The following is an 18370-nucleotide window of genomic DNA, read 5'->3' as shown; positions in this document are numbered from 1 at the left end:
ATATATATATATATATATATATATATATATATATATATATATATATATATATATATCTCCATCCATCCATTTTCTACCGCTTATTCCCTTTCGGGGTCGCGGGGGTCGCTGGCGCCTATCTCAGCTACAATCGGGCGGAAGGCAGGGTACACCCTGGACAAGTCGCCACCTCATCGCAGGGCCAACACAGATAGACAGACAAAATTCACACTCACATTCACACACTAGGGCCAATTTAGTGTTGCCAATCAACCTATCCCCAGGTGCATGTCTTTGGAAGTGGGAGGAAGCCGGAGTACCCGGAGGGAACCCACGCATTCACGGGGAGAACATGCAAACTCCACACAGAAAAATCCCCAGCCTGGATTTGAACCCAGGACTGCAGGAACTTCGTATTGTGAGGCAGACGCACTAACCCCTCCTCCACCGTGAAGCCCTATATATATATATATATATATATATATATATATATATATATATATATATATATATATATATATATATATATATATATATATATATATATATATATATATATATGTATATATATATATATATATATATATATATATTAATTCAGGAAAAAACACATAAGCTATTTCATCCCTACAAGCAAATTTTTCTGCTCCTCAGGGGGTTCTTTTTAATTGTATTTATCTTTATACATTTTTATTTTTAATGTTTTTTTACATAAAAAGTCCCCTGAAGAGCAGAGAAACCTGCAAAACAGGCTTGAAGGGATGAAACAGCCTCAGAGGAATCTGCGAAACAGGCTTTTAAGGATGAAAAGCCTCTGACTTTACGTGTATGTATATATGTATATATATATATATATATATATATTATATATATATATATATATATATATATATATATATATATATTTATATGTTAAGTCAGGAAAAAACACAGAGGCTATTTTATCCCCACAAGCCTGTTTTGCAAGTTTCTCTGCTCTTCAGGGGATTATTTTGAATTGTATTCATTTTTATGAATTTTTATTTTTAATATTTTTTTATTTAAAAAGTCCCCTTAAGAGTAGAGAGACCCTGGAAGGATGAAATAGCCTCAGAGTAACCCGCTAAACAGGCTTGAAGGGATAAAACAGCCCCAGAGAAACCTGCGAAACAGGCTTGCAGGAATGAAATAGCCTCAGAGAAACCTGCAAAACAGGCTTTATGGGATGAAATAGCCTCAGAGAAACCTGTGAAACAGGCTTGTAAGGATACAATAGCCTCAGAAAAATCTTCAAAACAGGCTTTTAGGGATGAAATAGCCTCAGAGAAACCTGCAAAACAGGTTTGAAGGGATGAAATAGCCTCCGAGAAACCTGTGAAACAGGCTTGTAGTAATTAAATAGCCTCAGAGAAACCTGCAGAACAGGCTTGTGTTGATGAAGTACTCTCAAAGAAACCTGCGAAACAGGTTTGTAGGGATCAAATAGCCTCAGAGAAACCTGCGAAACAGGCTTGTAGGAATGAAATAACCTCTGAGAAACCTGCGAAACAGGCTTGTAGGAATGAAATAGCCTCAGAGAAACCTGCAAAACAGGCTTGTAGGAATGAAGTAGCCTCAGAGAAACCTGCGAAACAGGCTTATATGAATGAAATAGCCTCAGAGAAACCTGCAAAACAGGCTTGTAGGAATGAAGTAGCCTCAGAGAAACCTGCGAAACAGGCTTATATGAATGAAATAGCTTCAGAGAAACCTGCAAAACAGGCTTGTAGGAATGAAGTAGCCTCAGAGAAACCTGCGAAACAGGCTTGTAGGAATGAAATAGCCTCAGAGAAACCTGCAAAACAGGCTTGTAGGAATGAAATAGCCTCAGAGAAACCTGCGAAACAGGCTTATAGGAATGAAATAGCCTCAGAGAAACCTGCGAAACAGGCTTGTAGGGATGAAATAGCCTCAGAGAAACCTGCGAAACAGGCTTGTAGGAATGAAATAGCCTCAGAGACACCTGCGAAACAGGCTTATAGGAATGAAATAGCCTCAGAGAAACCTGTGAAACAGGCTAGTAGGGATGAAATAGCCTCAGAGAAACCTGCGAAACAGGCTTGTAGGAATGAAATAACATCAGAGAAACCTGCGAAACAGGCTTGTAGTAATGAAATAGCCTCAGAGAAACCTGCAGAACAGGCTTGTAGGGATGAAGTACTCTCATAGAAACCTGCGAAACAGGCTTGTAGGGATCAAATAGCCTCAGAAAAACCTGCGAAACAGGCTTGTAGGAATGAAATAACCTCAGAGAAACCTGCGAAACAGGCTTGTAGGAATGAAATAGCCTCAGAGAAACCTGCGAAACAGGCTTTTAGTAATGAAATAGCCTCAGAGAAACCTGCAGAACAGGCTTGTAGGGATGAAGTACTCTCATAGAAACCTGCGAAACAGGCTTGTAGGGATCAAATAGCCTCAGAGAACCCTGCGAAACAGGCTTGTAGGAATGAAATAGCCTCAGAGAAACCTACAAGACAGGCTTGTAGGAATAAAATTGCCTCAGAGAAACCTGCAAAACAAGCTTGTAGGAATGAAATAGCCTCAGAGAAACCTGCGAAACAGGCTTGTAGGAATGAAATAGCCTCAGAGAAACCTGCGAAACAGGCTTATAGGAATGAAATAGCCTCAGAAAAACCAGCGAAATAGGCTTGTAAGAATGAAATAACCTCAGAAAAACCTGCGAAACAGGCTTGTAGGAATGAAATAGCCTCAGAAAAACCAGCGAAATAGGCTTGTAGGGATCTAACATTATAGTGAGAGTCCAGTTCATAGTGGATCTAACATTATAGTGAGAGTCCAGTCCATAGTGGATCTAACATAATACGGAGAGTCCAGTCTATAGTGGATATAACATTATATTGAGAGTCCAGTTCATAGTGGATCTAAAATTATAGTGAGAGTCCAGTCCATAGTGGATCTAGCATAATATTGTGAGAGTCCAGTCCATAATGGATCTAGCATAATATTGTGAGAGTCCAGTTCATAGTGGATCTAACATAATAGTAAGAGTCCAGTCCATAGTCGATCTAACATAATAGTGAGAGTCCAGTCCATACTTGATCTAACATAATATTGAGAGTCCAGTCCATAGTGGGGCCAGCAGGAGACAATCCCGAGCGGAGATGGGTCAGCAGCGCAGAGATGTCCCCAACCGATGCACAGCCCGGTCCACCCCGGGTCCCGACTCTGGACAGCCAGCACTTCATCCACAAGGGAGAGGAAGACAAAGCAGAAAAGAAACGGCAGATCAACTGGTCTAAAAAGGGGGCTCTATTTAAAGGCTAGAGTATACAAGTGAGTTTTAAGATGGGACTTAAATGCACAACAAAACAAAAACCAAGGGAGCAAAGGAGCATTGACAAACCTAACTGGTCACTAAACTAAGGCGAAGAACACTCAGACTCTAACATAGGATGCCAAATTCTCTTCTAAAAGCATCGAGAAGTCGCCATCTTGAGGTTTAAACAAACACGTGGTCTTTCCTTCAATTGAACGGCGTAACAAAACCTAAATAAAACCTGTATCAAATGACCATTGATTCAGTCTATAGCAATGCTTTGGACTGAATAAATAGTTGAGGATTTTGGCCTATTTTCCTCGAATAACCCTTGTCAGGAAGCATTGTTACAACATAGGGAAGAAAAAAAAACAGACTTTGAAATTTGACTTTGCTTCTTTGTTACTTAATTGTCGGCGTCAGGCCTGTTTGCCCCCAAAGTGTGGTCGTCTAACGTGATTATCCATGCAGCAGCCAAACGGGATCTTTGTGTGTGTGTGTGTAATACGTCTCAGAGACGTTCCCGCAGCCCTTTAGAGGCAATTTCCGACGGTCTTGACCTTTGATCTGCTAATTAATTGGACTGAAACGGGCGCACTTAGACTGGAAGGCTTTGTTTTTATAATGACGGCCAGCTTCTTCCCTCCCTCGTCAAACCGGAGATGTACCTTGCCAGCCAGGTCGGTGAGTAGCACCTGCTGGTTGTAACCAGTAAAGGTGTGGGGCTTGTAGGTAAACAGAACACCAGTGGGTCAAATGTGCGAGAAATAGAGAGCAGACAGTGTTGTCTGTGGGAATTGATGTTTTGTGTACCACACGCACGTACACACACACACAGCAGGCTTAGACAGGAGGAGGACAGAGTGTAGGTACACAGAAAATCAGTGGGTCAAATGTGCGAGAAAAAGAGAGCAGACAGTGTTGACTGGACCCGGGGCTAATAAAAGTGTGGGAATTGATGTTCTGAGTACCACACGCACATACGCACGTACACACACACACAGCAGGCTTAGACAGGAGGAGGACAGAGTGTAGGTACACAGAACATCAGAGGGTCAAATGTGCGAGAAAAAGAGAGCAGACAGTGTTGACAAACAATGTTGCAGCCTTGTGTGGGAACCGCAGGTGCAGAAACACAAACGCTTCCCTTCCTCGTCAAACCATATATATTACTTGCCAGAGGGTCAAATGTGCGAGAAAAAGAGAGCAGACAGTGTTGACAAACAATGTTGCAGCCTTGTGTGGGAACCGCAGGTGCAGAAACACCAACACTTCCCTCCCTCGTCAAACCGGATATGTAACTTGCCAGTTGGGTCGGTGAGTAGCACCTGCTGGTTGTAACCAGAAAGGGTGTGGGGCTTGTCCAAACCGAGGGGCGAGCCATCACCTTGTCTTTTCACCCAGATCATCCACTTGTGGTCTACTGAACCCCTGTGTGGTGTTCGGGTCTGCAGTACCCGTTTTCATTGTTTATAAAAAGAAAAATGATACAATTCAGAATTTTTTCAAACTGAGACTCACTGACTTTGGCTCATTTTCTGTGAAGAGCATATATCAGAATACATATTTAATGTACACCCCCCTTACACATTTCTATTACATATAAGATGTCCGGGTCCACTGGACCCGGGGCTAATAGAAGTGTGGAAATTGATGTTCTATGTACCACACACACACACAACAGGCCTAGACAGGAGGAGGACACAGTGTAGATACACAGAAAATCAGTAGGTCAAATGTGCGAGAAAAAGAGAGCAGACAGTGTTGACAATGTTGCAGCACTGCAAAAAGTCAGTCTTCAAAAACAAGGGAAAAAATACAAAAATGAGGGGTATTTTACTTGAATTAAGCAAAATTATCTGCCAATAGAACAAGAAAATTTGGCTTGTCAAGACTTTCCAAAACAAGTAAACTTAGCTAACCTCAATGAATCAAAAATGAATCAAAAATGCGTGGCGCCGTGGGAGAGTGGCCGTGCGCAACCCGAGCGTCCCTGGTTCAATTCCCACCTAGTACCAACCTCTTCACGTCCGTTGTGTCCTGAGCAAGACACTTCACCCTTGCTCCTGATGGGTGCTGGTTGGCGCCTTGCATGGCAGCTCCCTCCATCAGTGTGTGAATGTGTGTGTGAATGTGGAAGTAGTGTCAAAGCGCTTTGAGTACCTTGAAGGTAGAAAAGCGCTATACAAGTACAACCCATTTATCATTTTTAAAATAAGTATATTCTCACTAATAACAAGTGCACTTTTCTTAGTAGAAAAAAAATATTCCTAAATTAAGTAAATGCTAGTGGCATTATCTTGACATAAAGAAATTATTACTTTAACAAAGTACTTTTATACTTGTGGGTGTTGTTGACACAGCTTTGCAACAGTTGATATTCTAGTTTCAAGCATGTTTTACTCAATATAGGTCATGACATCTCAGCTACAACCTGTAATATCTTACTGAGATCATTTAGGACCAAAACCCTTAAAACAAGAAAAACACTAGCATAAAATCTGCTTAATGAGAATAATTATCTTATCAGACATAAAATAAGCAAATATCACCCTTATTTGAGATATTAATTCTTACTTAGATTTCAGTTTTTGCCAGTTCGGCCGGTGAGTAGCACCTGCTGGTTGGAACCAGAAAGGGTGTGGGGCTTGTCCAAGCCGAGGGGCGAGCCACCACCCGTCTTTTCACCCAGATCATCCACTCTGCTGAACCCTTTTGTGGTGTTCAGGCCTAGACAGGAGGTGGACAGAGTGTAGGTACACAGAACATCAGAGGGTCAAATGTGCGAGAAAAAGAGAGCAGACAGTGTTGACAAACAATGTTGCAAACTTGTGTGGGAACCGCAGGTGCAGAAACACAAACACTTCCCTCCCTCGTCAAACCGTGTATATATAACTTGCCAGAGGGTCAAATGTGCGAGAAAAAGAGAGCAGACAGTGTTGACAAACAATGTTGCAGCCTTGTGTGGGAACCGCAGGTGCAGAAACACCAACACTTCCCTCCCTCGTCAAACCGGAGATGTACCTTGCCAGCCAGGTCGGTGAGTAGCACCTGCTGGTTGTAACCAGTAAGGGTGTGGGGCTTGTAGGTACACAGAACACCAGTGGGTCAAATGTGCGAGAAAAAGAGAGCAGACAGTGTTGACTGGACCCGGGCTTAATAAAAGTGTGGGAATTGATGTTCTGTGTACCACACGCACGTACACACACACACAGCAGGCTTAGACAGGAGGAGGACAGAGTGTAGTAACACAGAACATCAGAGGGTCAAATGTGCGAGAAAAAGAGAGCAGACAGTGTTGACTGGACCCGGGGCTAATAAAAGTTTGGGAATTGATGTTCTGTGTACCACACGCACATACACACACACACACAGCAGGCCTAGACAGGAGGAGGACAGAGTGTAGGTACACAGAACATCAGAGGGTCAAATGTGCGAGAAAAAGAGAGCAGACAGTGTTGACTGGACCTGGGGCTAATAAAAGTGTGGGAATTGATGGTCTGTGTACCACACGCACATACACCCATACACAGCAGATCTACACAAAAGGAGGACAGAGTGTAGGTACACAGAACATCAGAGGGTCAAATGTGCGAGAAAAAGAGAGCAGACAGTGTTGACTGGACCCGGGGCTAATAAAAGTTTGGGAATTGATGTTCTGTGTACCACACGCACACCCACATACACAGCAGGCCTAGACAGGAGGAGGACAGAGTGTAGGTTCACAGAACATCAGAGGGTCAAATGTGCGAGAAAAAGAGAGCAGACAGTGTTGACTGGACCCGGGCTTAATAAAAGTGTGGGAATTGATGTTCTGTGTACCACACCCACATACACACACAGCAGGCCTAGACAGGAGGAGGACAGAGTGTAGGTACACAGAACATCAGAGGGTCAAATGTGCGAGAAAAAGAGAGCAGACAGTGTTGACAAACAATGTTGCAGCCTTGTGTGGGAACCGCAGGTGCAGAAACACCAACACTTCCCTCCCTCGTCAAACCGGAGATGTACCTTGCCAGCCAGGTCGGTGAGTAGCACCTGCTGGTTGTAACCAGTAAGGGTGTGGGGCTTGTAGGTAGACAGAACACCAGTGGGTCAAATGTGCGAGAAAAAGAGAGCAGACAGTGTTGACTGGACCCGGGGCTAATAAAAGTGTGGGAATTGATGTTCTGTGTACCACACGCACATACACACACACACACACACAGCAGGCCTAGACAGGAAGAGGATAGAGTGTCGGTACACAGAACATCAGAGGGTCAAATGTGCGAGAAAAAGAGAGCAGACAGTGTTGACTGGACCCGGGCTTAATAAAAGTGTGGGAATTGATGTTCTGTGTACCACACGCACACAGCAAGGCCTAGACAGGAGGAGGACAGAGTGTAGGTACACAGAACATCAGAGGGTCAAATGTGCGAGAAAAAGAGAGCAGACAGTGTTGACTGGACCAGGGGCTAATAAAAGTGTGGGAATTGATGTTCTGTGTACCACACCCACATACACACACAGCAGGCCTAGACAGGAGGAGGACAGAGTGTAGGTACACAGAACATCAGAGGGTCAAATGTGCGAGAAAAAGAGAGCAGACAGTGTTGATAAACAATGTTGCAGCCTTGTGTGGGAACCGCAGGTGCAGAAACACAAAAGAAGAAACCCGGTGGGATGCAGATACCGGCAGAGAGTTTTTTTCCAATGTACCCGTTGCATTTTGTGGCTTTTAATCATCAGACCCACAAAACGCCGGCTGAGTAACAACAATATGAAGATTACACAAGGGGTTAAAAGATGTCTCCGGAGGACTTCGGCTCAAGGAGACAATGCTTCCGGAAGCAAACTAACACCGTTCGTTTCCTTTCAAGGGAAAACCAGAGGAGCCTTCTCTTTGCCCAAAGGAGCTCGGAATGTGTTTTTGAATGAAACTGACGACTTGAGGAATGTGATGGGTGAGTCCCGGGAGGTTTGTACGTGCTGGACATCCCCGCTTAGACTTTGCTGTTGTTTTTTTTTTCCTTTGGCTTCTTCATCCGCTCATATGGAACACGAGCAGACCTCCGCCAAGGCTGAGTCGAGTAAAAAAAAAAATGTTTTAAAAAGTGTTAATGATGAATTACTAATTTGTTTAGGTCTTAAATGAGATTATGCAGTGACTACAATCGAAAAAAATGTAAAGACAATGGTATCGACCGTATTTTTCGGACTATAAGGTGCTCTTAAAATCCTTTAATTTTCTCAAAAATCGACAGTTTGCCTTATAACCCGGTGCGCCTAATGTACGGAATCATTCTGGTTGTGCTTACCGACCTCGGAGCAATGTTCAAGTGCCTCGGAGTCTTGTTCACGAGTGAGGGAAGAGTGGATCGTGAGATCGACAGGCGGATCGGTGCGGCGTCTTCAGTAATGCGGACGCTGTGTCGATTCGTTGTGGTGAAGAAGGAGCTGAGCCGGAAGGCAAAGCTCTCAATTTACTAGTCGATCTACGTTCCCATCCTCATGAGCTTTGGGTTATGACCGAAAGGACAAGAGCGGCCGAAATAAGTTCCCTTAGAGATAGGGTGAGAAGCTCTGTCATCCGGGGGGAGCTCAAAGTAAAGCCGCTGCTCCTCCACATCGAGAGAAACCAGATGAGGTGGTTCGGGCATCTGGTCAGGATGCCACCCGAATGCCTCCCTAGGGAGTTGTTTCGGGCACGTCCGACCTGTAGGAGGTAACGGGGAAGACCCAGGATACATTGGGAAGACTATGTCTCCCGGCTGGTCTGGGAACGCCTAGGGATCCCTCTGGAAGAGCTAGACGAGGAAAGTCTGGGCTTCCCTGCTTAGGCTGCTGCCCCCGCGACCCGACTTCGGATAAGCGGAAGAATTTAGATGGATGGATGAGGTGTAATGATAAGTGTGACCCGTAGGTGGCAGTCATACATAGGAGCAACCCATCCATCTAGTTTCTACCTTGTCCCTTTCGGGGTGTTGTGAGGCTGCCAACCGTGTGCACTTATTTAGACGTTAACTTTACTCAAGTAAAAGTTTAAATACGAGCCGATATAACCACCATTTTTTTTTTCTCCGATATCTGATATTGATATCGGATTGGGACTAAACAGTTTGTGCAACTAGGAGATTGGTTCTGTTGCTACTGTGTTTTGTTTAATGTTGCTTATGTTAAGCAGCGATACGTTTTTATTGGTATTATTAAGTTGAAAAAAGTGATTTTGTCAGGTTCAAACACTGATGAAATCTATTAAACAAGACAAGGAGCAAGGAATTAAACAGAGACAGAATTAAATTTAGCTCAATTGAGGAAACACGCGTGGACCTGTACACATTTTTGTTGGTTTTATTAAACAAGGGAAAAAGTGATTTTGTCAGGATCAAACTCTGATGACATCTATTAAACAAGACAAGGAGCAAGGAATTAAACAGAGACAGAATTCAATTTAGCTCAATTGAGGAAAAACGTGTAGACCTGTACACATTTTTGTTGGTTTTATTAAACAAGGGAAAAAGTGATTTTGTCAGGTTCAAAAACTGATGAAATCGATTAAACAAGACAAGGAGCAAGGAATTAAACAGAGACAGAATTCAATTTAGCTCAATTGAGGAAAAACGCGTAGACCTGTACACTTGTACAGTGTCTCACTACACTCTGACGAAAGATTGTACGCCTCTTCTTTTATTTGGACTTTCCCTGATTCCAGGGCAACAGTTTTAGCCGTTGTGCAATATGTTTAGAAACCAAAAAAATTCAAAATCCCATTAGGTTAAGCAGCGATTCATTTTTATTGGTTTTATTAAACAAGGGAAAAAGTGATTTTGTCAGGTTCAAACACTGATGACATCTATTAAACAAGACAAGGAGCAAGGAATTAAACAGAGACAGAATTCAATTTGAGGGGCGGTATAGCTCGGCCGTGCCAGAAACTTGAGGGTTGCAGGTTCGATTCCCGCTTCCGCCATTCTAGTCACTGCCGTTGTGTCCTTGGGCAAGACACTTTTACCCACCTGCTCCCGGTGCCACCCACACTAGTTTGAATGTAACTTAGATATTGGGTTTCACTATGTAAAGCCATTTGAGTCACTACAGAAAAAGCGCTATATAAATATAATTCACTTGATGACATCTATTAAACAAGACAAGGAGCAAGGAATTAAACAGAGACAGAATTAAATTTGATGGGTGGTATAGCTCGGCCGTGCCAGAAACTTGAGGGTTGCAGGTTCGATTCCCGCTTCCGCCATTCTAGTCACTGCCGTTGTGTCCTTGGGCAAGACACTTTTACCCACCTGCTCCCGGTGCCACCCACACTAGTTTGAATGTAACTTAGATATTGGGTTTCACTATGTAAAGCGCTTTGAGTCACTAGAGAAAAAGCGCTATATAAATATGATTCACTTCACTTCACTTGATGACATCTATTAAACAAGACAAGAAGCAAGGAATTAAACAGAGACAGAATTCAATTTGAGGGGCGGTATAGCTCGGCCGTGCCAGAAACTTGAGGGTTGCAGGTTCGATTCCCGCTTCCGCCATTCTAGTCACTGCCGTTGTGTCCTTGGGCAAGACACTTTTACCCACCTGCTCCCGGTGCCACCCACACTAGTTTGAATGTAACTTAGATATTGGGTTTCACTATGTAAAGCGCTTTGAGTCACTACAGAAAAAGTGCTATATAAATATAATTCACTTGATGACATCTATTAAACAAGACAAGAAGCAAGGAATTAAACAGAGACAGAATTCAATTTGAGGGGCGGTATAGCTCGGCCGTGCCAGAAACTTGAGGGTTGCAGGTTCGATTCCCGCTTCCGCCATTCTAGTCACTGCCGTTGTGTCCTTGGGCAAGACACTTTTACCCACCTGCTCCCAGTGCCACCCACACTAGTTTGAATGTAACTTAGATATTGGGTTTCACTATGTAAAGCCATTTGAGTCACTACAGAAAAAGCGCTATATAAATATAATTCACTTGATGACATCTATTAAACAAGACAAGAAGCAAGGAATTAAACAGAGACAGAATTCAATTTAGCTCAATTGAGGGAAAACGCGTGGACCTGTAAACTAGTACAGTGTCTCACTTAACTCTGACGAAAAATTGTACGTCTCCTCTTTTATTTGGACTTTCCCCCGATTACATGGCACCACAAGGATTGCCGTCTACCTTGTCTGTATGCACATGTGCTAAGTTTTTAATGTTGTAAATTTTGATGTTTTATGTGTTGTTTACTGTTTTTAATGCGACCTCGCCGCCGCCCTCTTGGCCAGGTCTCCCTCGGAAAAGAGACCTTTGATCTCAGTGGGATTTTACCTGGTTTAATCAAGGCTAAATTAATAAAAGATGGCAAGAGCCATCCGTGAGGAACTCAAAGTAAAGCCGCTGCTCCTCCACATCGAGAGGAGCCAGATGAAGTGGTTCGGGAATCTGGTCAGGATGCCACCCGAACGCCTCCCTAGGGATGTGTTTAGGGCACGTCCAGCTGGTAAGAGGCCACGGGGAAGACCCAGGACACGTTGGGAAGACTATGTCTCCCGGCTGGCCTGGGAACGCCTCGGGATCCCCCGGGAAGTGCTAGACGAAGTGGCTGGAGATAGGGAAGTCTGGGCTTCCCTGCTTAGGCTGCTGCCCCCGCGACCCGACCTCGGATAAGCGGAAGATGATGGATGGATGGATGGATGGATGGCAAGAGCTATTTCTAAAGGGACGCGGGGTCATAAACAGCCGTTGCCTTTGGTTATAAGACAGTTCAAAGAAAAGGCCCTGCTTCCACTCCGGTTTTGTAGATCTCGGGTCAACATAAAATCTCCCCAAGGATTACAATACACTCGTACACAGTGGAGTTTTACAAGCCGTTTTTGTTTTTGGTGAGATCAAAGACAGCTTTTGTCCTCTTGTGATATATATATATATATATATATTTTTTTTTTTTAGACTCAATGTGTGAATTGATTGCTCAGCTCGATCTCCTTGGCGGCGGTAAGTGTCGTCGCTCTCTTCGAAAAGCATATTCCAAGAGTCCTTTCATATGCGAATGAAAACCGTCGCCTCTTTCTCGATAAATACGTCCTTTTTTTTTCCCCTCCCTTGCACTCCTTTGTAGAGCAAAGTGAAACCGGCGGGATGTCCACCACTGCAAACAAATGATGTCTGCTCATCTTATATCTCTTTTGTCTTTCTTGTCCTTCCTCTCCCCCCCCCCATCCATCCCCCGCTCTCGGGAAAAAAAAAAAAAAAAAAAGGCTACCTTAAGATGTTTCTCGTTCCTCCCGGAGCGAGACATGTGATCATCCAAGAACACGAGGCCTCCCCTCAAATTCTTGGTAAGTGAGACAACAGCGTCCAGGCGCTCATTTTTCCCCCCTCGGGGGACCCGTTGAGTTGGGAATTTGTGTTCGATGTAAATATAAACGGAATACAATTATTTTTCAACCCATATTCAGTTGAATATGCTACAAAGACAACATATTTGATGTTCAAACTGATAAACATTTTTTTGTTTTTTGGGCAAATAATCATTACCTTTAGAATTTGATGCCAGCAACACGTGCCAAAGAAGTTGGGAAAGGTGGCAATAACTACTGATAAAGTTGAGGAATGCTCATTAGACACTTAAATGGAACATCCCACAGGTGTGCAGGCTAATTGGGAACAGGTGGGTGCCATGATTGGGTATAAAAAGCAGCTTCCATGAAATGCTAAGTAATTCAAAAACAAGGATGGGGCGAGGGTCCCCACTTTGTAAGCAAAACATCGAACGGTTTTAGAACCTTTCTCAACGAGCCATTGCAAGGAATTTAGAGATTTTACCATCTACGGTCTGTAAAATCATCAAAAAGTTCAGAGAATCTGGAGAAATCACTGCACGTAAGCGACAATATTACAGACGTTTGATCCCTGCATGAAAAACCGACATCAGTGTGTAAAGGATATCACCACGCGGGCTCAGGAAACTCTTCATAAAACCACTGTCAGTAACTACAGTTTGTCGCTACATCTGTACGTGCAAGTTAAAGTTTTACTATGGAAAGCGAAAGCCATTTAGAATAGAATAGAGTTTTATTGTCATTATTGCAATGAACAGGTTCAAAGAACAACGAAATTGGAGCAGATCCTCCTAAGGTGCATATACAATATGGTAGTATAAATAGTAAAAAAAAAAAAAAGATAGAGATGACAGATGTATCTATGTATATGTATATATATCCACACAGATGCATATTTGCATGCATATGAATATATATACACGCATACATATAACATTTATCAACAACATCCAGAAACGCCGCCGGCTTCTCTGGGCCCAAGATCATCTGGGATGGACTGATGCAGAGTGGTAATGGCCAGAAACCAACATTGAAACCAACTTCAATCCCTCAGACGGCACTGTATGAAAAACCGACATCAATCTCAAAGGATATCACCACATGGGCTTGGATCCGCTTGAACTGAACTCTCGCGGCTGTGTTGGAGCCACTATGGATTGAACTTTCACAGTATCATGTTAGACCCGCTCGACATCCATTGCTTTCGGTCCCCTAGAGGGGGGGGGGGGGGGGGGTTTGCCCACATCTGAGGTCCTCTCCAAGGTTTCTCATAGTCAGCATTGTCACTGGCGTCCCACTGGATGTGAATTCTCTCTGCCCACTAGGTGTGAGTTTTCCTTGCCCTTTTGTGGGTTCTTCCGAGGATGTTGTAGTCGTAATGATTTGTGCAGTCCTTTGAGACATTTGTGATTTGGGGCTATATAAATAAACATTGATTGATTGATTGATTGATTGATTGATGGGCTCAGGAACATTTCAGAAAACCACTGTCACTAAATACAGTTTGTCGCTACATCTGTAAGTGCAAGTTAAAGCTCCACTATGCAAAGCGAAAGCCATTTATCAACAACATCCAGAAACGCCGCCGTCTTCTCTGGGCCCGAGATCACCTAAGATGGACTGATGCAAAGTGGAAAAGTATTCTGTAGTCTGACGAGTCCACATTTCAAATTGTTTTTTGGAAATATTCGACATTGTGTCATCCGGACCAAAGGGGAAGCAAACAATCCAGACTGTTATCGACGCAAAGTTCAAAAGCCAGCATCTGTGATGGTATGGGGGTGCATTAGTGCCCAAGGCATGGGTAACTTACACATCTGTGAAGGCAACATTAATGCTGAAAGGTACATACAGGTTTTGGAGCAACATATGTTGTCGTCCAAGCAACGTTATCATGGACGCCGCTGCTTATTTCAGCAAGACAAGTGTTACAACAGCTGTTTCTAAAGGGACGGAGGCCGTAAACATCCGTCGCCTTTGGTTACAGGACAGTTCAAAAAAGAGTGCGGGTACTTTCCTGGCCCGCCTGCAGTCCAGACCTGTCTCCCATGGAAAATGTGTGGCGCATTATGAAGCCTAAAATACGACAGCGGAGACCCCGGACTGTTGAAGGACTGAAGCTCTACATAAAACAAGAATGGGAAAGGATTCCACTTTCAAAGCTTCAACAATTAGTTTCCTCAGTTCCCAAACGTTTATTGAGTGTTGTTCAAAGAAAAGGTGATGTAACACAGTGGTGAACATGCCCTTTCCCAACTACTTTGGCACGTGTTGCAGCCATGAAATTCTAAGTTAATTATTATTGGCAAAACAAAATAAAGTTTATGAGTTTGAACATCAAATATGTTGTCTTTGTAGTGCATTCAACTGAATATGGGTTGAAAAGGATTTGCAGATCATTGTATTCCGTTTATATTTACTACAATTTCCCAACTCATATGGAAACGGGGTTTGTACTTTGCATTATTGATGTCCTATCCTCTTTGTGGCTGAATTAGCCCTCGCGCTGTCCTAAGCATGCATTATTCATCCGTCTGTTGCCGTTGAATTGTAGACCGTGGCCAAGTAGCAGGAATGATGTCGTGTTGAGGACCACAATAACAAAAGAAACACATTAAGTACAAATAAGTCATGCAATGATCCCCTGACAGCAAACACGTATAATTCTACCTGTGCGGACAACTAGAAACTCAGCGAGCTAGACAAAGACGAGACTAAAGGCGGCTAAGGAGCGGATTGGCATTGACGGCTGTGGCTGTAGGCAACCTCCGGATGTAGGTTTTATACAAACCCCGTTTCCGTACGAGTTGGGGGATTGTGTTAGATGTAAATATAAACGGAATACAATGATTTGCAAATCATTTTCAACCCATATTCAGTTGACAAGATAAATAATAATTAACTTAGAATTTCATGGCTGCAAAACGTGCCAAAGTAGATGGGAAAGGGCATGTTCACCACTGTGTTACATCACCTTTTCTTTTAACAACACTCAATAATCAATCAATCAATCAATGTTTATTTATATAGCCCCAAATCACAAATGTCTCAAAGGACTGTACAAATCATTACGACTACAACATCCTCGGAAGAACCCACAAAAGGGCAAGGAAAACTCACACCCAGTGGGCAGGGAGAATTCACATTCAGTGGGACGCCAGTGACAATGCTGACTATGAGAAACCTTGGAGAGGACCTCAGATGTGGGCAACCCCCCCCCCCTCTAGGGACCGAAAGCAATGAATGTCGAGCGGGTCTAACATGATACTGTGAAAGTTCAATCCATAGTGGCTCCAAGACAGCAGTGAGAGTCCCGTCCACAGGAAACCATCTCAAGCGGATCAGCAGCGTAGAGATGTCCCCAACCGATACAGGCGAGCGGTCCATCCTGGGTCCCGACGAGCGGTCCATCGTTTGGGAACTGAGGAAACTAATTGTTGAAGCTTTGAAAGTGGAATTCTTTCCCATTCTTGTTTTATGTAGAGCTTCAGTCCTTCAACAGTCCGGGGTCTTCGTTGTCGTATTTTACGCTTCATCATTTTCGATGGGAGACAGGTCTAAACTGCAGGCGGGGCCAGGAAAGTACCCGCACTCTTTTTTCACGAAGCCACGCTGTTGTAACACGTGCTAAATGTGGCTTGGCATGAAATAAGCAGGGGCGTCCATAAAAAAGACGGCACTTAGATGGCATTCCAAAACCTGTATGTACCTTTCAGCATTAATGGTGCCTTCACAGATGTGTAAGTTACCCATGCCTTGGGCACTAATGCACCCCCATACCATCACAGATGCTGGCTTTTGAACGTTGCGTCGATAACAGTCTGGATGGTTCGCTTCCCCTTTTGGTCCGGATGACACAATGTCGAATATTTCCAAAAACAATTTGAAATGTGGACTCGTCAGACCACAGAACACGTTTCCACTTTGCATCAGTCCATCTTAGATGATCTCGGGCCCAGAGAAGCCGGCGGCGTTTCTGGATGTTGTTGATAAATGGCTTTCGCTTTGCATAGTAGAGCTTTAACTTGCACTTACAGATGTAGCGACAAACTGTAGTTACTGACAGTGGTTTTATGAAGAGTTTCCTGAGCCCGTGTGGTGATATCCTTTACACACTGATGTCGGTTTTGGATGCAGTGCTGCCTGAGGGATCAAAGGTCTGTAATATCATCGCTTGCAGTGATTTCTCCAGATTCTCTGAACTTGTTGATGATTTTACGGACCGTAGATGGTAAAATCCCTAAATTCCTTGCAATGGCTCGTTGAGAAATGTTCTAAAACTGTTGGAAAATTTGCTTACAAAGTGGACCCTCGCTCCATCCTTGTTTTTGAATTACTTAGCATTTCATGGAAGCTGGTTTTTATACCCAATCATGGCACCCACCTGTTCAAAATTAGCCGGCACACCTGTGGGATGTTCCATATAAGTGTTTGATGAGCATTCCTCAACTTTTTCAGTATTTATTGCCACCTTTTCCAACTTCTTTGGCATCAAATTCTAAAGTTAATGATTATATTATATTATATGAAGTGTTCCTGTGCCCCAGTGGTGATATCCTTTAAAGATTGACGTCGGTTTTTGATACAGTGCCGTCCTACCTGTGGGATCAATGTTGTTTTTCGGCCATGCCGCTTACGTGGAGTGATTTCTCCAGACTCTCTGAACCTTTTGATGATATTATGGACCGTAGATGTTGAAATCCCTAAATTTCTTGGAATTGCACTTTGAGAAACGTTGTTCTTAAACTGTTGGACTATTTGCTCACGCAGTTGTGGACAAAGGGGTGTACCTCGCCCCATCTTTTTTTGCTAAAGATTGAGCATTTTTTGGGAAGCTCTTTTTATACCCAATCATCGCACCCACCTGTTCCCAATTAGCCTGCACACCTGCGGGAAGTTCCAAATAAGTGCTTGATGAGCATTCCTCAACTTTTTCAGTATTTATTGCCACCTTTTCCAACTTCTTTGGCATCAAATTCTAAAGTTAATGATTATATTATATTATATGAAGTGTTCCTGTGCCCCAGTGGTGATATCCTTTAATGCTCACGCAGTTGCGGACAAAGGGGTGTACCTCGGCCCATCCTTTCTTGTGAAAGACTGAGCATTTTTTGGGAAGCTAAAATCATCGCACCCACCTGTCCCTAATTAGCCTGCACACCTGCGGGGTGTTCCAAATAAGTGTTTGATGAGCATTCCTCAACTTTTTCAGTATCTATTGCCACTTTTCCCAACTTCTTTGTCACTTGTTGCTGTTATCGAATTCCAAAGCTAATGATTATTTGCAAAAAAACTAATGTTTATCAGTTTGAACATCAATTATGTTGTCTTTGGGGGGCGATATAGCTCGGTTGGTAGAGCGGTAGAGGGTTGCAGGTTCGATCCCCGCTTCCGCCATCCTAGTCCCTGCCGTTGTGTCCTTGGGCAAGACACTTTACCCACCTGCTCCCGGTGCCACCCACACTGGTTTAAATGTAAAAATTAGATATTGGGTTTCTCTATGTAAAGCGCTTTGAGTCACAAGAGAAAAAGCGCTATATAAATATAATTCACTTCACTTCACTTCACTTTGTAGCATATTCCACTGAATATGGGTTGAAAATGATTTGCAAATCATTGTATTCCGTTTATATTTACATCAAACACAATTTCCCAACGCATATGGAAACGGGTTTGTATATATATATATATATGCCTAAAAATGTATTTATTTATGTTTATAAGTTTATATATGTATATATGTATATATATATAAACGACCTGTTCTTGACTCCCGCTCTG

At 43.3% G+C, this 18370-nt stretch overlaps 1 protein-coding gene across 1 annotated transcript in view; it reads left to right on the top strand.

Annotated features, from left to right (window-relative positions):
* The window catches only part of adamts3 (ADAM metallopeptidase with thrombospondin type 1 motif, 3), a 487969-nt gene that overhangs the window by 404133 nt on the left and 65466 nt on the right, over positions 1 to 18370 (top strand). Inside the window, exons 16-17 of the mRNA XM_061895958.1 lie at positions 8134 to 8217; positions 12506 to 12586. Coding sequence (XP_061751942.1) covers positions 8134 to 8217; positions 12506 to 12586 — 165 coding nt within the window. The remainder of the gene's footprint in view (positions 1 to 8133; positions 8218 to 12505; positions 12587 to 18370) is intronic.

The sequence above is a fragment of the Nerophis ophidion genome, linkage group LG01 (assembly GCF_033978795.1).
Source record: "Nerophis ophidion isolate RoL-2023_Sa linkage group LG01, RoL_Noph_v1.0, whole genome shotgun sequence".
Classification (NCBI taxonomy): domain Eukaryota; kingdom Metazoa; phylum Chordata; class Actinopteri; order Syngnathiformes; family Syngnathidae; genus Nerophis; species Nerophis ophidion.
Note: the sequence above shows the minus strand (reverse complement) of the source record. Positions and strands in the feature narration are given on the sequence as shown.